This window comes from Sesamum indicum, linkage group LG10 (genome assembly GCF_026168435.1).
Source record: "Sesamum indicum cultivar Baizhima isolate 11 linkage group LG10, ASM2616843v1, whole genome shotgun sequence".
In the NCBI taxonomy this organism is placed as follows: domain Eukaryota; kingdom Viridiplantae; phylum Streptophyta; class Magnoliopsida; order Lamiales; family Pedaliaceae; genus Sesamum; species Sesamum indicum.
The window spans coordinates 19,988,512-20,012,719 of NC_142666.1; the positions used below are offsets into that span (position 1 = coordinate 19,988,512).

At 30.8% G+C, this 24,208-nt stretch overlaps 1 protein-coding gene and 1 long non-coding RNA gene across 2 annotated transcripts; one reads left to right on the forward strand and one right to left on the reverse strand.

Annotated features, from left to right (window-relative positions):
- Positions 1-8,532: 8,532 nt before the first annotated feature.
- LOC105171346 (uncharacterized) lies at positions 8,533-10,275 on the forward strand. Its single transcript, XR_848572.3, has 2 exons — positions 8,533-9,105; positions 9,773-10,275. It is a non-coding gene; the product is annotated as an uncharacterized LOC105171346 (long non-coding RNA).
- A 397-nt stretch (positions 10,276-10,672) lies between these two features.
- On the reverse strand, positions 10,673-16,544 carry LOC105171345 (Survival protein SurE-like phosphatase/nucleotidase). The gene is made up of 10 exons (XM_011092419.3): positions 16,305-16,544; positions 15,175-15,269; positions 13,855-13,919; positions 13,422-13,465; positions 12,960-13,037; positions 12,637-12,790; positions 12,148-12,324; positions 11,476-11,535; positions 11,265-11,406; positions 10,673-10,894 (listed from the first exon to the last, which is right to left on the reverse strand). The coding sequence occupies exons 1-9, from the start codon at positions 16,448-16,450 to the stop codon at positions 11,296-11,298; spliced, it is 930 nt and encodes a 309-aa protein (XP_011090721.1). The 5' UTR covers positions 16,451-16,544; the 3' UTR covers positions 10,673-10,894; positions 11,265-11,295.
- Positions 16,545-24,208: the final 7,664 nt, after the last annotated feature.

Consider the following 24,208-nt stretch of genomic DNA (forward strand, 5'->3'; position numbering starts at 1 on the left):
TTTAGTTTCGTTGCATACAAAAAATTCAATAATTTCTAAAGTTTCATTTTAAGTTTTCCAACCAACTTTTATTTGAAAATTGACGAAAAAATTTATATTTAAGTCACATGTCGTCACTAGAAACTATATGACTTTTTCTTATGATTAAAAATAAAGAGTCATGGTGAATACTAAATTAAGTATGATTGCGCAACGACTAATAGCCGTTGTCTTTTCAAATGAAATCAAAACATTAGCTACATATCACGGCAAATATTTTGATCATAGGTAAAATCATGATAAATATTAGGATAAATTACATCAACACCCCCTGAGGTTTAATTGATGTAGTTATAAATACATCCCTGTTATATCAAATATTACTTTTACCCTCCTTGAGGTTTGTTCCGTTTTACATTTAACTCCACCCTCAAGATTTCGGTGAATTTATCACACATTATTTCCAAAATGCCCCAAATAAAAAGTTTGAGTATGATTTGATTAATTTTTCAAAAAGAAAATGTCATTTGAACCAAATTATAATGTTTCAAAATATTGAGGGGTTTAATGTTATGATCTCACATACTTTGCACATAAATTTTGGCGGGGATTATCTTGCATATTAGGATGAATTACATCCAAACGTAGCCAAAAACTAGAATTTTCATTTACATGCAAGTCCAAGGCAAATCTAAATAAATTCACCTAAGATTAAGTTTGAATTTTGTTTCAGCTATAGAGAAGTGTGAATTTTAGGAAATATTTTATTTTTCATTTGGTAGATATTTTTCTTTTTTCTTTTTCTACCATTTATCCCCCCCCCCCCCGTATTTTATTAATTGTTTTGTTTTTTTATCTAATAACTCAAACTTATTTTATTGATCATGTCCAAAATATTTATTAAAAATTGGTTAAACTTATTTTGCAAATTTTAACTAATATTGAAATCTATTTGTTGGATGGAAGCAAACATTAATAATACTAAATATAATTTTTTAAAATACACAAAATGTATATGTAAATACACTCAAATTTTACTAAAAAAAGGTGTAATTATCCCAAATATAAACCTTACTATAAAAAGGGTGAAATGAAACAGTAGAAAAAGGTAAACTCCAGATGTCGGTACGAAGTATTGGAGTAGTACGGTGGAATTGTGATGATGGAGTTAAAGAAATTTAGACAGAAAATAAAACCCGTGAACGGATATTCAGGGATTTATATCTGTATTTATGCATATATTACCGAAAATTTTAATTGAAAATCGAATTTAATCAAATTTGAATTGATTATATATACAAGAATTATAATATATTTGTGGTGTAAATAGTATATAATTTAAAAATATTATCAATTACATAGTCAATATATCACACTTATTTTGTGATTTATTTAGTTCGATCAAAAATAAAAAAATTCGTATGTCACCCCACGAAATTTTTCATGTTTGTTTGTGAGGAGATGGGTGTACTTAGTACTCACTGCTGCTCTGCTCTGTTCTTCTCATGGATTTTGCTGCCTTTTACATCAACTTTCCAGTACGCCCTCTTTATTACATCTTTCTCTTTGTCATCATAAACCTGTTAAAAGCTTTCATATTTGCAATAATTCTTTTTTTATTTTTTTTTTTAATTTTCACAATGTTTTAGGTTGTAAAAGTGGGATTGGTTTGGGTATAAGAAGAGAATAATTAATACTGCGGCATTGTTCAATTATTACTAATGATAAATATTTAGTCTGTCATAATATATGAATTTTTAAAAATTTGACAAGGATAAAAATTGCATATGTAAGTTATAATCGGTATCAATAACTGAATTTTAAAAAATTAATAAAGTTAAGTTGTAATAATAATTATAATATTATTGTTGAGTTGTTAACTCGATACTATTTACAACGACAACTTTATTTGTAATTGTTATACCATTAACTAATAATAGTGATTTTTTTTACATGATTCTTATTGCTAATAAAACTTAAAAACATATTACAATAAATTACAACAAGCTCCTTTGAAGTCAGACATTATTATAAATATCCCTAGTATTTGATAAAATTATGTAATTTTTAGGTGGAAGTCTGAAATTGACAACTTTGCCACTGCTTTATTTTTCTTTTTTAAAGCAGAAAATTTGAAAAATTATAAAAAAGAATAGGATAAGTGGATGGAAAATTTAAAAGAAAATTTAAAAAATTATCCAATCAATTCATAAAAAAATAAAAACAGATAAAATTGTAATTCACAATCCATAATAATATTTTAATCAGTTCACCATAAAAAATAGATGAAAACTTAGCGAAGACTAGCGAATTGGACTAGTTGTTGGACGATTATTAAAATAAAGGGATATTTGTAATTTCGAAAACAACAAAGAAATATTTATAATTATTTCAAATTTCATAACAGCTCGTGTATATATATATATATATTTATGTCTCTGTGTGTAGTGGTTTAGATATCCATATAACGCATAAATATTAGTTTTATTTTTTATAGTAGTTGAAATATACTTGATTATATATTATTAGTATATATTAAATATAGTTGATAGCTGTGATTAACATTTGATTAAAGTTAAGATTAACGGCAACCTCAAAATTTGGTGGTTTTACGACATAATAGTGATCATTAATTAGTCAAAACTTTGGTACTTGCTATGCCTTAACACACACACACATATATATGTCCGACACCAACTCCGTTCTTGTTACGGCGACGAGACCACCACTTCACTTGCTGCACATGCACATGCATCTTAATTTACCTTTTATGTCTTCTTTTTTTTTTTATTTAATTTTTCTAATATTATTTTGTAGAAAATAAAAATTATACTATTGACATTAGTTCCTCAACGAGTACCACAATAGCATACATCAGACATTCCCCACGTGTCAGATAATTATTAAATATCCTTTTCTCATCACTATTCTTTTTTTTCAAAAAAATTTAAAATTAAAACACATAGTTTATATTTCTGGAAGTGAAAAATAAAAGTGGTCATCATATCGAGGTACATCGCCTCGTGCTAGCTTACAGTCCCTAAAGTCAACATAAGGTACAACTGATTATAGTATTAGTTTTATTTTTAAATGATTTAATATATTATTGAGTTTCTATAATTGATTATCGAGTTTTAATGTTTAATTTTTTTTTGAAATATTGCAAATGAGTTACCACTTATAAAAAAATAATAGGAATTCACTCTTCTTTATTCCCTGTCTAAGGATGTAAAATTGTTTCATATTGAAAAATATAAGGGGTAAATTATTGTATTTTTAAAAACACATAGAGATAAATTGTTATTTTTTCATAAGAAAGTAATTTGATCATGTACAACATCAGAATGAAATTATTTGCAATTTTTTCATTAATTATCAATTCATACCAAGTGAAAATAATATATTTGTACGTTATATATAAATTTTCATTTCATTCTCCCATCGAGACGTTTTTCAAAATAAAAATATTCAACTAAGATGGATAAATATACACCATATCATATATAATAACTTGACAATTCTAAAATCCAAAAACTTTGTTAAGTGCATGCAATTGGCCCGGAGTAAATTATAAATACGAGTTTTTAGCAAGATAAAAATAATTATTATAAAATTTATTCCCCAAAAATATAAAGTTATACAAAATAAATAAAAAAAAAGAAGTAATTACTGTGACTAAAAGTTAAGATAAAAATAAAAGTGGGGCATGGAACATTATTTTTTTTAAAAAAATAAAATAAATAAATAAATGATGGTTTGAAGCATAGGTTAGGCGATGAATATATATGAAGTGGAGTTTCCCGAAGAGTAGAAAAAAGGGAGGGATGAAACTTTATCGAGATGATTAAAGTAGGTGTGTTTAAGTGTTAAAGAGCAGTTGGTTTGGTAGTGAATATTTCTTTTATTTGTCCACATTCAAATGTGTGTTAGATTCTCTCCAAATCCCCCTTTTTTCAACTTTTCCTAATTAACTCTCTTCACTATTTGCCATACACTATTTTACTATTTAAGCCTACACTTTACATTCTTTATATTGTTTGGCTACTTCTCAAGGATTTTTTCTTTTTTTTTAATTGGAAGATTAAAGTTGGTTTTCAATTTTTCTCGGAGTTTAAATCTGTGGTCTATTTTTTACAGGGAATAAGATGGCAACCGTTGGGTCACTTGATCGTTGTTAGTCGACAAGAATTGACGTTAAGAATGGTTCAAAATAACAACTTTATTTTTCCACATATTTCATCTAATGTAAAAACTACACATGCGTAAAATTCTCATCTTTAGAAACTCGTTACTGAAAGGATTGAAAAGTATTAGAATAAAGTTCAACCAAAAAATAACAAATAAGTATATATATATAGTAATTACATGGGCTCTCTTTATTTTTTAATTGAAGATTGAATTTTCTTGACTTTGATTAAAGATTTGAAATAAATAAAAATGTATAGCACGTGGTCAAGTGTACAAAAGTTGGACAATTGGATTCATCCAAACACCTACCCCTGAAATTGCATAAAAATGGTTTCAAAATTTGAACAACATATCCATATCCTCCCACTACAACCCTTTTTCAACCCCACCATCTCTAAATATATCATCATATCATGGTTTAATCATTGCCCTTTTTTTAAAAAATAAAAAATATCCCAACCAAATAATAACTACTAATGAGTGGTTCAGTTTGTGGGCTTGTGGGGTACCATATGGCTTGTGCATATCTTAGTCTTGAGTCTAATGATGTCAAATCAAAGTGTAAAAGAACATAATTTATTTATTTTCCAAAGTAGTTAATTAAGGTTAATTAAATAGTGGAAATAAACTATAAATTAAAGTGGTGGGCCCCTCTTAATTTGCTTTTTGCAACTTGATTATGTGAGATCTTGATCATGTGAAACTAGGCAAATTAATCATGGTTGCTCTTGGAATCGATTCAACAAATTCAAAACCAAAGTGAAAAAGGAAAAATGCTTCGTATAATAACGACCCCTTCTATAGAAGTTCCTTTCTCCGTTTTGCTTTACATATTTTGAAAATGGGTTAATTTATTTTCTTTTTTTTTATTTATTTTGTGGGGTGGGGTGGGGAGGGGGGGGGGGGGTTGTTACTACTTACTAGTGTGGCATGCACGACAGCGAAGGAAAGGTGAAATGATTTGGTCTTTTTAACGTTGTATAAAGGGTTGAGGAATTAAGTCCCAAATGTCCAATGCTCTCCACTCGCCTTTTTCTTTTTCTTTTTTCCTTTTCTTTTTCCCCCCAATATAACCGTTGCCAAATTCTTTATATGGTTTATTGCAATAATTTGGTCAACCACAAACTTAATATTAACTCTTCAAGAAGTAATAACCATGTTTGTTGCGTAATTACAAATGTACCATGCACTGTAGTAAAAAATAATTAAAATAAAAAGAAATTATTATATATACACATACCTCTGACTTATGGTCTATTTACATAAATTATCCATTCATTTTGAATTGCAAAATTTTACCTATAAGTTCCAAACTTACCATGAATGTAAATTTCCCATTTGTAGGAATTATGTTGACTATAAATTTCAAGAATTAATGAGATACGTATGTGGTAAAATTAAAACGACCCATGTCCTTATAATTGTAGGACGGGACCCAATAAAAGAAAAATGGGTTGTCAGAGAGTAAACTAATCAAATTCATCATGCGTTTGATATCACCCAAAATTTCCAATCTTTCTTTTTTCTAAAAAAAAAAACCAGAAATATATAGAACATAAACAGAGAAGAAGTAAAAGATGGGAGGAATTGTGATATGATGTTCGTGGGCAACCCTATTCTATGTAAACTGATAATGATGTATGGGTGTAGGAAAGCAACGTTGTCCTGTTCAAATTCAAATCATAAGGCCTCCAATATGTCAAAGGGTGGGATGATTTATCTACAAATGGGCACTATAAAAGTTCAAGTTGTAGGCCAACAACCTTGGATACAACTAAGCTTATTTGCTATAAATTATTAAAAGAAAATAGTTATTTAGTTCCTATAGATTTAATTAGCACATTCAAATTTGGGTTTTTACTTTATTTTATTTTATATTTTAGAATTTTCATTTGATCACTTTAGGTATTTCTTGCATTTTAAACTGCTTGATATGTGTAATTTATAAGTAGATTTGTTTACGTCAGATCCATAGAAAAAAAACTCTAATGTTATATAGCTTAGTGTAAACCTTGATTCCTCCAAATACGTGTCTTGAAGGCAAGAACATGAAGAATCATATTAAGAATGCTACGGTTATATTCCTCTGATGTCTGAATAAATAAGATCAGTAGGAGAAATGCATAAGTAAAAAGAGCGTGAGTAACATAAATTATGCCCAGGGCATAAGGGGTTGGTGTTTATATATTGTTGTAGTTGTATAATTTCTTGTGAACCAAATATTTGTGATTGATCAGATGGTCCCCGTGAGTACACACATACTCAAGTTTGGATTGTCGGGGTCGGGTTGGAATGACCCAATAAAAAGGCATAGATTTTGACTTGTTTTGTAATTAATGGAAAAAGAAAATGTGGGCATTTGGTTTGTTTACGACCTCTGCTTTATTGTGAATGAATCAGTTACAATTATTTTATAAATTTATATAATGAACAGCTATAACAACCAACACATAAATAATTAATATAAAAAAATATATAATTGACCAATAATAACTATAAAAGTTTAAGTATTACTAAAGTAGAATAATACTAGAAAATTGGTGGAATATAAACTCATAACCGTATAATCATGTGGCCTCAATTTCGTCAATTAATTAGGTTATATTGCAAGTCGAATCTTCCGTTGCAAAGTCTATTTCATCTTCTGCTCCATTCAATATATACACACTATGTGTATAAAATCTTTCTCTAAATAAAATTTATGATGTCATCTTTATATACGTAGCGTGTATATGTTAAATGAAGTAAAAAATGAAATAAGATCTATAACAGAAAATCCAATCCGGTCACATTGTCTTCTCTTGTAGAACTAAATTCATAGTATGCAGACAAAACAGTAAGAAACAGAATTAAGGTGATAAAAACAGAAACCACAATAACAATTAACAACGGAAAGTGAATCAAATCAGAAACAGCAAATGCTTTTGAATGTTTAGTTGGGAACAAAGCAATAGAGTCCGAATAACATTAGAGTAGAGGAAAACTACAGACCTCAACATTTCTACCCAAAAAACAGAAATTTAAAGAGAGAATGTCCATCAAAAGACAGTGAAAGGCAGAGGCAAAAACTACTGTGGAAGTCAAATGTAAGTGCCAGAAATTGATAAGACAACACATTTGGAGCACTCTTAAACTGATTGAATAATCAGAAATTGGTTTGTTGTGTTGATTGAACTGAGTGTTGTTTAGTGCAAATTCAACAATGACACTGGTGCACCCGTGATGAGGGACTACTACGTACCCTGCTTTCTGCTATTCTATTGAATTTAATTTAGCCCCTCTGTCCCCCTCTGTTTGATTTAACAGAAATTCGTATGTATTTCTGGGAAGAATCAGAGACAGCAGTGTCAAGACTGCTGCTCATGTTTTGTTCTAAAGAGTTCTCAAATTGTACCATGAATTGGACAGGAAAAAAGAGTAAAAAGGGGCAGATACTTCTGAAGAATTCTTGTGCCTTAATAATTGTAGCTGTTTTGTAATTGGGTAACGTTGAATTTACGAGTTGGATATCTAATTGTCGAGACAACATTTATAATTGAAATTCTATTTTTCTGTCCAACATCATATTTAATTTTTTCTTTTCTCTACTTATACTCCCTAACCAAATACAATTTTTACCTTCTTATTAATTTTTCAGACATGTATGGTTCATCCCATGTTTAAACTCTTTAGAGTTTTTCTTTTTAATAAAATTCAATTCATTACTATATAATTCAGTATATTTAAACTCAAATATGAATTCAATACATCAATATTAATAAACCAACAAGTATATGCAAAGTAAATTAAAAAACAAGACATTATTATAAAAAGTAGATTATCTATCCACATTCGTCCCTCCGAACAAAAAGGACTTGATATGGGCTCATAGCATGTACTAAAAGCATTAATTAGTGGGCTAAAAATGGATATGGGCCTAAAATGATACCTACCTACGTACAATGTTTATGTTTCAAGTCTCGGATGGGCACTTTGGTTGGATCCAATTGGAGCAGACCCAACTCTATAACCAACACCCGACATTTTCTTCACATCCATCCTATCCCAGAAATGGTTAAATTGGAGTTTGGGGTTGGTCCGGATGGATGATTGTCACGTACTCCTAATTTTAAAGGCGGAGTTTGTATCACCTATTAGAACTACCAATTTCATGGCATCTAGAAGACCCGTGAATACCTTCAAATCTTTATTAGTGCTGCTGTAACCTCCAATCTTCCTTGGTTCTAAAGCTAAACCCGAAAGTAAAACAAAGATTTTGACGGATGACACTGCATCGGACAGCAAAAGTCCGTCTGAAAAATTGATAATGTATTAACTTAGCAAAGAACAGCATGACTCATCAAGAGCTCCAAATTCGACAGCAGGAGAAAAACAAGTCTTTTACTGGTAAAGGGGGGGGACCGACCGACGGGCTCACAATACTTTAGATATACTCCTAAACTATTAACAGAAATGCTTTCTTAAAATACACGAAGTACAAAGAAACCACGTAAGAACTCATAAACTGAGGATAAATTGCCATATGTGTACACACACTTAGCTTGAGAAAGAAGGTAGAAGAGGAAATAGATAAAAAGGGTCTTTCTGAAAGGTAGAGAAGAACAGTTTTCCTTATAGGTAGAGTGGCCTCTTCTACTACAAGGGAAAAAGGGTGTGAAAGAGACATTTTACCAAGCTGTGGTATGCATGATTGGTTTGCAAGGGATTGTAAAAAATAACGTTTTAAAAAGAAATAAACTTCACCCCTCTCTAAGCAAGAAAACAACACATAGTCTTCTCTCTCTAACCCTTGTTTTTTCTCACTCCTACTTCTTGGCCTCCCTTAAATATTTTTCACCTATCATGAGCAATACCCTCTTCTCCAAATGGGGTGGTTCCAATCCCTCTTCTCTCCCCTGAAGAAGTTGTGGGTTCGTCTCAACTCGACTCAGAAGAAGAGTATGTCCTGATCACTGCATTTTCAATCCAGTTTTTGCTACTTCTCTTCCCTGCATTACGTTCCATGTTTGCTGCAATGCTCATCTACTTCAGACTCTCAAACGGATCATCATGCACTTACGTTTCATCCAGCAGATTGACATGCATTCGCATTTGTTCCATATGTATCAACATCCTTGTTGCACTTATTCTGCAGTTTCTATATGTGGTAAATTCAATCACTCAACCAGCACAACTGAGCTCAACATGATTAATCTATATTCAACAGCAAAAGCAATAGCACCTGTATCATGTCTTCATTTTGATAATTCTGCAGCATGCCATAAAGGAAAAATTATGTAGCCACCTCTTGAGGATTGGACATATTATAAAAGAAACTCCTCAATTCTGATAAACAACATTATACCCTCTGTCATCATGTTTTGCATTACAAATTCTTCCCTCTCCATCTGGACTTTAGGGGAAATTTCTAATGATCAAAGATGACATGGAGAGCAGCAGTCTATGTAATCTTTTAAAACCTCAGGATGCTTCTGTAATATGCCTATTATCTTTATCATTCTACTTGCATAAAGTACAGTCACTTACACAATAAGCTGCAAATTTGTAACTAAACTATCTAGCTGATCACTACATTCTTTTCTTTTTCACTGTTACCAATTCTCAGGTAGGGGGATATATATCCTGTATGAGGATGTCAAGTCCTGCCCCTACGAGGACGTGCATGTGCTCTGGTCGATACTAGTGGAGTCGCATCCACCAGCTTTACCACCACCAAAATGACAGGTCTCCACAAACATATACAGCAGAAAACACAGCAGCGAACCAAAAATTTTTACATGCATATATGCTGTACATAAGATAGTATTTTTTTCCTTTTTAAACGATTCCGGTTTTGTTTTCCTCTCGGTTTTTCAATCCCTTTTGAGTGAGGTAACATGCAGCATGTGAACATAAATTATTGAAGTTATATACGGTTATTCTCAGACAATGGGTTTTGCATTTCTGGGAACTATAGTTAGATGGTAAGTAGTATTACAGTAAAAGAATTATGTACTTGTGTGAACTTCGTATCGAAGTGCTTAAGAAACTGATGCTCTTCTAGTGTAGAAGAGTGGTTTAGTTTAAAGTGTAGTTGATTAATAATTTAAAGTGGCTTCTTGTTGAGTAGTCCATTTCCAGCAGTTGAGACGGCAGTTGTGATAGGTTCTTCACAACTTCATGAAGTTAAAAGTTTGACTAATGACAGCTACTGATGGAAGGAAAACGAAAGCATTTCAACATCCTTCTTTATAATCTTTAAATTGAAATGATGAAACATTTTGGCGATTTCTTTAACATTATGTTGAATACTGCAGGGAAGAAACTGGTAGCCGGTAGTAAGAATAAAACTAGTTTCTCCCCACAATCAGGGTGAGAAACCATAGTAATTCAAAGTGATTGTACTTGAAAGCAGGAGGAAGATATTAGAGGCCCCTCGGATAGTTATTGCATAGAAAAAGTTCAGATTTATAATTCTGTAGGCAATCAAAGATCAGTGTAGGAACTCAAGGTACTTGCTAATCTATGATGGCAAAATAAAATATAGCTTTTATTCTTCAACTTTCAGAAATATTTTATTACAAATCTAAACGTGAGTGTTCACAACACCCAGCCATTGTTCAAATCAGGAGAATGAATTTATTATTAACCAGTCATCCCATGAGTAGGGAATGACGGTACCTGTAAACGGGCCTCCATCATCACTACGGTTGCCACTCTGATAGAAACGCTGTCAGGTCCGTATATCCTGCGACAGGATGTGAAATATCTCAGGGCAAAAGAAAATACAAAGTTAGGAATCAAAAGGAAAGTTCTTCCAGATTTTGTCAAAGCGTGGATCAGAAAATGGCTACAGAATAAATGTCTGATTAGAAAGAAACATGAAGTATTAATAGCTTTATGTTAGTCCTACTCATGCTTTTGATATTTGTTCTATTCATACTCGTTATATCAGTCACTCCCTCATTAACTATATACATCAAGCATGGACTAGCTAAGAGCTAAAAAAGTCTGAAACATGGATAACAGCCACCAGTAAATATCAAGAGGTAATGAAATAAGGGACAGAATGCAACGAAGTTGATAATTCTGAGCAAACACTCTGAATCCGGACTTACAGGTCTAATGGAAAGGGCAGAGCTTCTTTTTTTACAGGGCAGAAGAAGAGAAGCATTCAGTCACACTTGGAAGCCACTGTTTAAAGAATGCTTGGCTATCCATCTCAGCATGAGACAAAGCACCTAGAGGACTAACAGTTATCTGCAATAGAAATGAGAAGTTAATCACCATCCCATGTCACGCTCACTATGCATAACATATTGGACATACATATCCTTCTTGAAGGTAAGAATAGTCCGTGTCACCATCTGCTACATGTGATCCCATTACCTGAAAAAGGATACATAAGAAATTCTCCGAATAAAAATCATCATGATCCAACACTTCCGGGAACACATTGTCTACTTTTTTCTTGTGCAAGAAATGAAACGGAGTCTAGTGTACTAAAAATGGATTAGGGCATCAACAATAAAGCCAAAGCTGAAATAAAAGGAAAAAGAATCTCGTCCAGAGAGCAGTGATTGACATTAGCTCACAAGTATCAGTTATAAAAAACTTCAGCTAAACATTTCGTGCATCAACCAACAAGTTAAATATTTAAGCAAATCAATCAAATATATTGCAATAATTGAAGGAATTAACAGAATACCATAATCAAGGGAAATAGGGCAGACCTATAAGCAAAAGCTTCAATCATTTGACTTAAGAAGATTTCAATAAAGATGTTTAACCGTGCAATCATATTTTAGCAACTTCTCAGAATATCAAAATGCAAACAAGTAAATGCATAAGCTAGAATCAGCAATTAATATGATATAAAGAGAGTACCACAAATTAGTCTGAAAAATTTAGGCCAACAATTGAAAATTAACACAGCATGCTGTTTTATTCAAATACTTTTGAATGTGAAATGAAGCAACCAAAAGAAAACAAAAATCATACTTCTCTCTTGAACATAAGATGGCAATGTTTCGTACTCAAAGCCTCAGCTTCAGAATGTGACGAAGAATTTGTCTCCATCGTCATCGTTGATAACATTTTCCCTCCTTGAGCATCAGAAGTAACTTGCCTCCATCCCATTTTCACACGACTCTTACCCTGCTTGGTCAGTCGATAACCCTGCTCAAGGACCAAGAAAGCATCCAATCTCTTTCAGTCAACATAATTAAAAACAAGCACTTGCTATATACTTGGCAACTTTTTGTATCAATCTAGGAGGAAAAAAGTTAGAAGAAGTGAGAGAATCAACACCATCATTAATCAGAAAACAAAATGACAATGACAACAATATTTATCAAGAAAGACCAAATTTTCACAATTTTTAGGTTATGACAGTGAAAAGCAGCACAGAAACCTAAATGTGATGATGAACAATTTACCTTAATATTCAAATCAACAGTAATGATGTCGTCAGAGCAAATCCAAGATTACCTTATGATTTGTGACATTCGTGGGCACATCTATATTCAAAAAACAGTTTTGAGGATAAGTTTTCTTCTTGACTTCAGCCAATACAGCGGAAAATATGGGCAAGCAAGCCTCCGCTGCCAGTACAAAATCATCGACGTTACTCTTTCCTCCAACCCTGAACATTAGCAGTCAGTGCAAAGTAGCATATTTAACTTCTTTAGTGACCAATCATCAAATATGAGATGGATACTAAAAATTAGTGACGGCAACTCATTGTACATCAAAGGAGTTCATTTAAACAGAACCATTCTCAAAATAATAAACAGAAGTATAGCATTGCATACCAGTCATATGATAGAGAAACAGCAGGAACATCATTGAAAAAAGCTTCCCGAGCCCCTGCTACAGTCCCTGAATAAACACTGCACGGTATAATGGGAACCAGCTCAATATATGATAACTATATTGCTCACTGGCTGATTGATCCCTTTAAAGGAATGCAAATTGTAAAGGTTGATTTTCATGGTAAAAAATTTCTTTCGCATCAGTGCATCACTGAGCAGCACCTTGTAAGTTGAAAATCTTTCTGTGCTTGTGCATAGGCCTTAAGGTTGACTAACATAAATGTTCCAATTCCTGACTTGAATATAAAAACTCATACACACTCACACAGAATGTAAGTTCACATTAATGCGCTTCAAACACAGAACAAGTCCGCACACACGTGCAGAATTATGGGGTAATATCTGCACAAATAATACTTTACCAAAAAGTATCCAGAGGTCAGATTAGGTAAGGCTACTAACATGTGATAACCGCAGTTGCTACCCATATTAATGCCACTGATTACCTGCAAAAGAAAAATCAAAAGATAGATGCATGTAAGCAACTCTTCTAGTTGAAATCATGCATACACCAAGGTTCATAAAGAAGCTGTTCGATTCATATAAACAAAGTAGCACGCCATGAAGGATGACAGATTGAGAAGGTTAGCGAACCAAGACATAATAGTTGCTCAAGCTAAAGTGAATAAACTGAAATGCAGGTAAAATAGTGGGAAAATATAAATACTCAGGCGGGAATACTTGAGAGCCCCACAAGGGTGAAGACATAGTTTATCCATGCATACAGTCATGACAATAGCTCAAGCAAATACTTCAAATCTAAGGGAGAAAGGGGAAGAAAAGCGTAAAGTACATAGTCCGCATCATTTTTAACAGCTAAAGCAATATTCAGTACCAGATCAGGTTTTGAGGGAAAGAGAGCATTGGAAATTCCCAAAGCTGTACAATCAGCAGGAGTTCCTGCAAAATAAAGTCTAAGATAAATGAGAATGAATGTCAACAACAATAAAGTTACATCAACAAAATGCTAAGAAGTACCTCCTAAATCAGATTAGCACTTGTAAGAACATTTGCAGCTCTAACTAACATGTCTTCTCAAACTTAATTCCGCTTACTTGTGTATTGGAGACTGTGATATTCCCATTAACCTGATCTGATCTGTGCTCTTAAATTCCCTTTGCAGACATGATCAACCAAATTCGTTGCACTTAAATTTGATGCTTCATCCTCCATTTTAGGAGGATAGGAAACTCAATTTATCAAACAACTGTCTTTGAAAAAACATAATAAATTAATTAAGGATTGATCTCGAATGCTTGACAATATTCAACTCTAGAACATGAGGCCAACTACTCATGAATGCTAATTGTTATAGGAGAAATTATTAGTTCTATATAAAGAGAAGTTCCGTTGCAAATTCTTCAAGCCAAGATGTTTCCCTAGCACCTCAAATAAGAAACTATACCCAGCATGATCTTTAAAAGTTCTCTTCGACAATATTAGGATTTCCAGTACTATTAAGAAGACCCAACTTCTGACAACAACTAAATGGTATAGAAAACAAAACATCCGGGAAAGTAAAACCTTAATATTTTCAGCTAACGGAACTAAACTATGAGGGTGTTTGTGATTACGACATAGCCTTACATGTCATCTGCCTCACTATTATGGGTATGCTCAGTCCTATACTACTTGACATGACAATTTGCCTGAACTGGCTTCCACAATCATTCTTCTCCTTTGAATGCATGTTCTGTAAACGAAAGAAAACGAGAGTCTAAATTCAAGATCTTCAACCATAATGACTCATTTAGAAAGTGTTCCGCTCCGTTTCAAGCTTAAGCTGGAGTTGCCAGTATAATGCAAGAACACAGCATGTTCCTTCACACAGACATTATAGAAGAAAAGCAGTACCTAGTACAAGATTCTGTTAAATATTTGTGTCACAGTGATATTAAAATATACAATTTTAACTGAGGAATGTTATGCAACCAATAAATTTTGAAATAGAGTAAGAGTTTTTTCAGTCCCAAAAACATACTTGTGCAATGGAACTTTTATGCATCTATTGCCGACAAAGCATGTGGCATATAGATTTTATTTCTCCAGATTCTTTTCTCAGGTGCCTTGATCAATAAGTTTGAATGCTACACTATAATGGTTAATGAGAAATAGGGGCTATAAAGCAAGGGAAACGGAGAAAATCGCAACTGACCAGAAACTGCAAAAGCAATTGCCCCACTGATTTCGACAGGCTTGGCAAAAATAGCATTTCTCCATGTGATACAATGACTAACAGCGGACTTTTCACTGGAAAAGTAGCAAAAAGTGTAAGAAAGGACAAAAGCTCTTATGTGATAAGCATTTCCTGAACAAATTGGAAGCAAACTCATCAGCTACATTACGAAGAGCCGTAAAAGGAGCATTTGTTTGATTCAATGCCATAATCACAAAAATCAAAAAGAAATATGAAGAAGAGACGTACAAAGATTAAACTCTTTCACTACGATTCAACAATTTGTCAAATTATTCTGTTAATTACAAGCATAAAATCAAACTGAGATATGTTAAGGCAACTTTCAAAATATTAAGGGAAGAAAACACTGAAATTCAAAAAAAATTCAAAAAATTAGAGGATGCAGAGACAAGCAAAACTTCACCCAGTACAAAAGTTTTGGGTAAGCTGATGTTCACATAATTAAATAGAAAATTAACATGAAAAGACATGATCTTGTGCATGCAACTTTGTGCGCGCTGATGCTCACAAAGACATAATCTTTCTATATTGTTTGATGTGTTGCTTGAAGTCAAGCATGACATCTGATATGCACACAAAAACAAATACATACAATTAATCCACCAAGCTCAATTTCAGAAATATTTTTAGTATTATTCTTCATCAGAGAAAGCTCGAGCACCATTCTCCTAGATGCTTTCTTATTCCCTTACACTATGTTTCTTTGATTTCTTCCTGTTATCACCCTTTCTTCAAATTGAATCTACCCCTGAAACAAAAACATTCTAAGAACCTCAAACATTCAAATGTTGTCATCTAAACAAATTTCGACGCATTATGCACGCGTATCACACTATTTAATTACTAATCAAACCATCACCACTCAGAAAACAAAATAACTAAAACCAGTAACACTTCGATAGCATGGGAACAAAGTCCTACCAAAGTAGCACAACAGAGTTGGAAACTGAACATCATAAATCACAAAAGCTTCAGAATTTAGCTTTTAGCTGCATACACACACACACGAGAAGTGGCAATCAAACGCAACACACTAAAAATTACACACACTGACAAGTACGTCAAGTGTGCATTAATTGCGCACATACGAATCAGGGGCGCAAACGAGGACGTTGAATCGATTGGAGGAGACGAGAACACGAACAAGAGCTCGGAGGCCAGGGGCGTCGATTCCGTCGTCGTTGGTGACCATCACCGTCGGACGGTCGTTGCTCATTGCGGAATTATTCTCCATTTTCCTTCTTCTTTGCCTGTAACTTTTTGCCTGGCAACAACTGTAGAAGTAAATAAATAATGTTGTGGGGGTGATGACTGATGCGGCTGATGCCTATGAGCGGACATTATGTACGGCTCTATTACTTTATACTAGTCATTTTTTAATTTTATAATACGGATAATTACACTCTTTTCTGCTGTTATAATACCGATAATTACACTCTTGTCTACTGTTAGGTTTGAAATAATTATACATATTTTTTTTTAATTTAAAAATTATATTTAATATATTTTATATATGTTTCTTATTAAACAAATAAATTATTTCGTTAGTCACTCATTTGATTAATATTAATAAATAAATTAAATAAAAATTTATATTTACTCGCAATTTACTTATTACTAATTCGTAACAAGTCAAATAAATGATTATCCTTATATATCTTCACATGTTAATATATGTTATGATGTATATTTTCATCATTATAAGAGTAATTTAATCAAGATAAATTTGTTCAACCTGTAATAAGTTAGTAACAAATCAATCAAGCATAAATATCAATTTTATTCAATTTTTTTGTTAATATTAATAAATTTAGTAATTTTTAACTAATGGTCAAGCGATGCAAACCTCATGAGTACTAAATATATTTTTTCAAACCACATAAAATTTATGTGTAATTTGGTAAGGAATATAATTATCCTTTTATAATATAATTTAAAAAATGAGAAAATCATAAAGAAGAATGAGAGCAAAAGTGAATGTGAAAATTAAAAAGAGAGAAAATAAAAAGTTAAAAAGAGAAACAAAAATAATCAAATATTAAAAAAATAAAAAATGAACGAATCAATAAATTAAAGACTCCAACAAGATTCTTTTCAATTATGTGAAGGCATAAATCTGACAGTTCAGCTCCGCACCTTATTTCTGACGATTTCATTAAAAATTTGTACACGCGTTAAGAATCAATTATTATACTAAAAGCGTGAGACATATTATATTAGACATCCGGTTTTTTATTTTAATATTCTGATTTATTAAGTCTGCTTGAATTTGTGATCGACATTTCAATTTTTTATATTTAAAAAAATAAAATTTTAAACAAATTATCATTTGTCTAATTCTAATTTCACTTATTAATTGAACTCTTTTTATTTTATAGTCCTAAAGTACTTATACCTCGTCTTATTTTAATTTTACTTGTTTGTTATCAAATAAAATTAAAAATAAATTTAAATATTTTGATTAGATTTCCACACGTATCAATTCTTTTTATTTCAATTCAATTGATTTACCAAATTGTGAAGCCTGAGTCTAACGGGCTCCAAATCAGGCCCATATTGTGGATCAAAAGCCCACTTTCTTTCTCAACGACGGTTCGGTGCAATCCCTATTGGGCCAATCCCTTTGTAAGAAATCATAACACAGATGGTTAAGTCATATGGTTGTGATTTCATGCTTTGATGATGACATGTTATGGTCAATGATATAGAGATCCAAGTATTATTTCCTTTCAACCTCAAATGGTCAAATTCAAAATTTTGAATGAGTTGGATGGGTTTTTTTTAAATAAATAATCAGTAAGTTATAATAATTTTATATTTAACCAATACATCAATATAACTATAAATAAATTACAACAATTTATATAATATTCGCATAAAATCAGACAAATAGCAAACGCTTAATGAAACCCAAACAGGAATCAAGACATGATGGGTCTTTGAGGGGACTTTTAAATTTCAGATTCATATTGAATTATTCAACCACTTGGAATAGTATTTTGGAGTGTTGGGGTTAGGGACGGTGTGAATCAATAGGGAAGAAGTCCTGTGCTCTTCCCCGCTAGGAGTTGGAAAAGTCATTAATAAGAGAATAATAAGGATAAATACAATTATTATGTATCCAAAAAGCACCTTATATATTCAAATCATCGAGATCCTGAATAATTTCTAATAATGATGGATTTGAACTCGAGGATTTCAATATATTTTGATTGATGGGGTTGAATTTAGATGAAGATTTGAAAAAATGATTTCATACAATTATATATATTAAAAGCTTTGAAATCTATCGATACTCAATGAAATATAATTCGAAGAAATAAGAAGGGTAAATTACAGCAATCTCTCATGAGGTATTTTTAATTTTTCAAACAATGAAAAGTATTCGTAATTATGACAAACTCCATGAGAGGTCGTTGTAATTTACCCAAATAAAAATTATCCAACCTTCATTCGAATAACCTATAAATGGATTTAGATTTGAACAGCGAGATATTTAAAGAATTGATTTCATATTAAATGAATTCGAAATCCATTATAATCTTACCAAAAGTAATTCAAAATGAGAAATTAAAAGATTCAAATTATTTCAAATATAGAATTATCGAAACAAATATAGTGAATTTAATATTGTTATAAATTCAAATTTATTGAACTTTATATATTGTACATCAATCCAAACATACAAAAAAAATTACTATTATAACTGATAAAAATAATTAATCTGCAGTGGCGCCGATCACACTAACCAAAGCAAATGTCACGGATCACGCCTTTGTGTTAGCGTGATCACATCTTCAAATAAAGGTCAAAATTAAAAATAAAAACTAATATATATATACTATGTATATTTTAAAATTAGCAAAATAAATTAATGGATTAATTTAATAAAATCAAATAATCTTAGTCTAGGCTGAGAAGCATGGCCATATTTTATTTAAATCTTATTTTCTTTAATTCAAGGTATCCTAGGATTTTTGTTTTTTTTACTTGAATGCAATAAATTATTATTAATTGAAACAAAAATTATATTTTAAATAATAATATCAAATAAACCAAATCGAAAACAACACTTACTATACCGTAAAATAACATTCCACGTATATAATAAAATTCAAATTTATAAATCATGAAATATCGACTTCACCAACTGAATTAAACATTGTGGATATCCTAGAATTTTGTTATGATTTACCATGGACAATACCATATGTATAAGTCGACAAATCTCATGGCATATTAACATGCATGTTCCATTTTATGTCGGTAGTAGGTATATATATATTTCAACTTTTTATTTAATTCTTTTGTTTCCATTTATGTCATGTTAACGTTCATCTACTAGCTACACTTTATAAGATACTTTTAACTTAAGATTATATATAAAATCAAACAATTTTTTTTTGTCAAATTACCTTATAAGGGTGAAGATGTACCTCCGCACATGTATTAACATGTAAATGTATAAGAGTAATTTGGTCTGAAAATATTTGTTTTATCCACAATAAGTCTGTAAGTAAATTAGGGGTAAATATGAATATCAGCAAATTTTATGAATCTTACTAACAGATCCATTTCTTGAACGGTAACAAACATTAGAAATACTATACGTAACTTTTCATACTATAGAAAACTTACGCGTAATTATACAAAACCTCATAATATCCCAATAAAAACTGTATGTAACAGCTGGGAAAGATCTTTAAAAAGTACATATAATTTGAGTTTTTGTTAGATACTTAATTTTTTTTAATAGTAGCAATAATTATATAATTACATTTACTAATTAATTACAAGCCTTGAATAATTATTGAAAAATGATAAAAGTGTGTGGGTGTTATAGGTAATTATTAGTTAGTGCATGCAATAGAAGTCCATGAAAATTAAAATATATAAATGTATAGTGCATGGTTATCCATAATTAATCATTACTGCCATGATTGGAGTCGTCTTCATTTCTTTTTTCTTTTTTCTTTTTTTGTTTTTTTTGCCCACTTTTTTATCCTATGTGCTCCATCTTCCTGAATTATAAAATTTAATAAATAAAAGAAGTCCCATGGCCCATGCATATTCCTGGACACAGACGTAATAAAAATAGAGCACTATCCACATATTCATATTATATATATATGTATATATATCAATGATCACTACCCATATCTATGATATTTATTTGCACATCAATCATACAATTAACTTTTCACCTTTTTTTGTTAAATATTATTTTTTTTTTATTTGTAAGGTCCAAGCTGGATTATATCAAGATATTGAGTCCAATATTACATTGAGGCTCAGTGTCACGAATCCATAATTATAGTAAAAATCGATTTTGAGTAACTGTGAACATAAAATAATGATCGGAATTATATTATGTAATTATTTTTTTTTACCATATTTTCCGTACACATTCATGACCTGACTAGAATCAATTTGTAACACAAAGTAAAGAATTAGTAAGATTCTTTTTTTGTTTTAATTTATGTAATATTTGAAATTGAAGAGCTTGTAATTAATGATAGAATTTGTAAATTAATATGTGTGTATGAATTATAATATGTTTTGTCTGGTTGTTGTATGGTCAAATATTTACTCAATTGCCTGAAATTGGGTAATTGACAATCAAAGGTGATGTTACAGAAGGAGAAAGATTGGGAAGGATTGAATATTAGTTAAATGTCACCAAAACTTGGAAATGTCCATGTCTGCCTCCCTTTGGCCTTTCATGTGTGCCCATGTGAGCTTGCATGTGCATATTCCAATTGTGCGACGATCAATATATACATATATATACACATTCATATATAAATATATAAAATATGTATATATACATTGGTTGGTCCAAGTGCAAAGATTTAAGTATACGTGGTATAACTTGTAATTAGATTGATGTCATATTGTATAAGGTATTATTCGATCTAAGTTTATATGATTCTCATGATTTTGTCATGAAAAGAAGTTTTATTGGAGAGAAAACGTCTTGACGCTATTATATATTACTCAAACTTTTCGTTTGCAACTAATATAAAATGCTTGCCTATTTCATTAGCCCCCAAGATGAGGAATTTGGGACGAACACATCTCCTCATTCCTATAAATGGCCGCTAAACTCCATTTTAACTCCATGTATTTTTGTGAAATAGTTAAAATGTTCCTGTATTTTAAAAATAGACTAAAAACTCCCTATATTTTTATAAATTCCGCATAAAACCCCTCGTTTCGTTAATTTCTAATGAAAGATGGTACTAAATCAAAAAAAGAAAAAAACACGAAAGATGGTGCATTTTGGCCTAAATATTTTGCTGTGTTTGGACCCTTTTTTGGTAATATTTGACTGAAATTCTCCTTATTGCATGTATACAAGTTGGTCAAATTGACTTATTTTCAGCTTGTTTTGAGTTATTTTTTGGTCATTTGTCTTACTTTTTATTTTGTATTTATATATTTATCTAACTAAAAAAATATATATACAAATTGTAAGCTTTTATTATTTAAATTGAAAATTTAAATTAATAACACAATACAAAGATTAATATACTAAAATTTATTTTTCAAATTTAAATATTTACATGAACACAAATATTAATCAATTATCATAATTATAGTTTATTAATTAATTTAAATTATTATCTAGTTTAAATATATTTAAAATGAGATTTAATACTTGTTTATTATTTTAAAGTTTGAAAGAACTAAAATTATTTTTTTCTTTTAAAAACTTAAAAATTAAAAATAAAATTTGGGAGACGACGAACTGCCCTGTGTAAAATGATGGTCGCTTCGCCCGAGCAGACACGCCCAATAGTCTAGATCTGGGTGATGCAACTATGGGCATGGTCACCCAGGTTTCCTCTTGCCCTGGGCGGGGCGTGGGGAGGGGGTTACTTTTATTTTATTTATTTTGTAAAATAATAATTTTATTCTTTATATTATTCATATTACATAGATTTAAATTGATTAAATCTAAGCCCTCGATCTTCATAATCTTACGATTGAGATGAATAATATGACAGTTTTTAAGTATTTAAAAAAGATTCGAATTATCGTTAAATAACGATTAATACATAATAGGTAAGGCCATAACAATCGGTTAATATAAAAACCTAACACCATTAAGTGAATTTAATGGAGGAGGGCAAGTTAGCTATATCTAAGAAAACAAATGGGGGGTATTTTACCTATTTTTAAAATGCAAGGATATTTTTAGCTAAATTTTCAAAACACAGAGGGCGCAAGGGGGGTGTTTAGCTATTTGACTACTTAGGATGGAACATGATCTCGCTCCATAGACGAAGCCAAATGATGTGACTTTTGACTCGATCGATGCCCCATTGTTCGCATTGATTTCATATAAGCCCAAAGGTTTTGTCTTTAATGTGGCTCATCAAACGATAGTGTCTTATAATTTATAAGCCGCTCAAACACTTCACATGCAACCAACACTTGTTTACATCAATATGTTATGTTTATCTTTTGTATATTGGTTCAAGACCTTCTAAAAATGGAGGAAACATGCAAACAAATATAAACATATATATATAGGTGTAAAAGGAAAAGAAAACATGTGGTTATTTGTGTTGATAAGTTGCAAAACAAGAAAATTAAAAGCAGTTTGGTACACCTAAAATTAGGTCCTCCACGGCGTTGCTCAGCTAATTAAGTCTAAACAGAAAAGCCCCCCAAAAAACATTTATGTCTTGTACCATCCCAACCATCTTACACTTACATGTGATCCAAACTTGCCCTTGTCTACTCCAATTCTCACCATTTCCATTATTTTACAATTGCTATATTCCCAAGTCTTTTTCTTTGAATTTTTAGCATATCAAAGACATTTCAAAAGTGTGTATTCTACTTTAGAAGGAAATCCCTACGTTATAATTAGTCCAAACGCAACTCACTGGTCAATCAATTTTATTCTAATTATTATAATATGTACATTTTCATACGCAACTAATACAAAAATCGACGTATTTAGAATTTATATACGAGTTTAAAAGTATTTTACATTATATAATTATCGATTTAAATATTAAATTTCCGGACACACAAAAACCCACTAAATAATTAGTTAGATTTTCACTAATCGTTACTCTAACCAGCATTGATGAGGGAAATGAATTTCGAATAAAAGATAATTAAGCAATTAATTAAATCAATTACGGAAGAGTACCGACGTAGACGACATATCGTACGTAAAAGTACAAAACTCTATCATTTTCCCATGTCATCAAGAGGGACTAAAAGTCGCTTTTTTAAATAAATAAATGGAGTTTAAATTTTGAGGTGGAGAAACCCAAACCCCACCATGAAAATGGGTAAAATTCGTATTAGTCCCTCACTTGACATTCCTATATTACCCTTATGAAAAAAAAATCTTTTTATTTTTTATTTTTACATAAAATTATTTGTCATTCACTTTTTAGTTTTAATCACAATTAGGCCCTTTATATTTTTAAACTTAAAAAAATATAATCATTTTAATTGAAATAATTTATTGTTGGCCAATTAGTCAAGTAATAACTTGATTAATGATATATTAATATAATTGTTATGGATTTAATGAGCTTATCAAAATTTTCAAATAAAGTAATATTTGAATTAATAAATTGGAGGAAATGTTTGAATAAGAAAATAGAGCAAAAATATTTAAAAAAAAATCTAAAATTAGAACATAAATAAATAAATAATATGTCAATTAATATTAAAGAATGTGGTATATAAAATCCCTTATTATTCGGACGTTCTTTTATTTAAAAAATTCAATAAATTCATGACAATTATGATGATATGTCATTAATCAAATTATTATCTATATTTATATAATTGAAGATTACCATTTTGTTGTCTTCAATATATTTTTTGCTCTCCATTTTTTATTTTATTAATTTGTATTTTTCAATTTCTTCTCAACTTCTATTTCTCTTTTTCTTCTCTCCCTTCTCATAACTTTCATCTACTTTTTTAATAATTTTATTTATTCAATTAACATTTT

What these genes read in the sequence shown, in the direction of transcription:
- LOC105171345 (XM_011092419.3), bottom strand. Translation starts at nt 16,450, where the DNA reads ATGGAGAATAATTCCGCAATGAGCAACGACCGTCCGACGGTGATGGTC. An exon ending in TTCCCTCAAAACCTGATCTG is followed by an intron (nt 13,466 to 13,854) that starts GTACTGAATATT and finishes TTTCTTTTGCAG; the next exon opens with GTAATCAGTGGCATTAATAT. An exon ending in GTTTCTCTATCATATGACTG is followed by an intron (nt 12,791 to 12,959) that starts GTATGCAATGCT and finishes GCTAATGTTCAG; the next exon opens with GGTTGGAGGAAAGAGTAACG.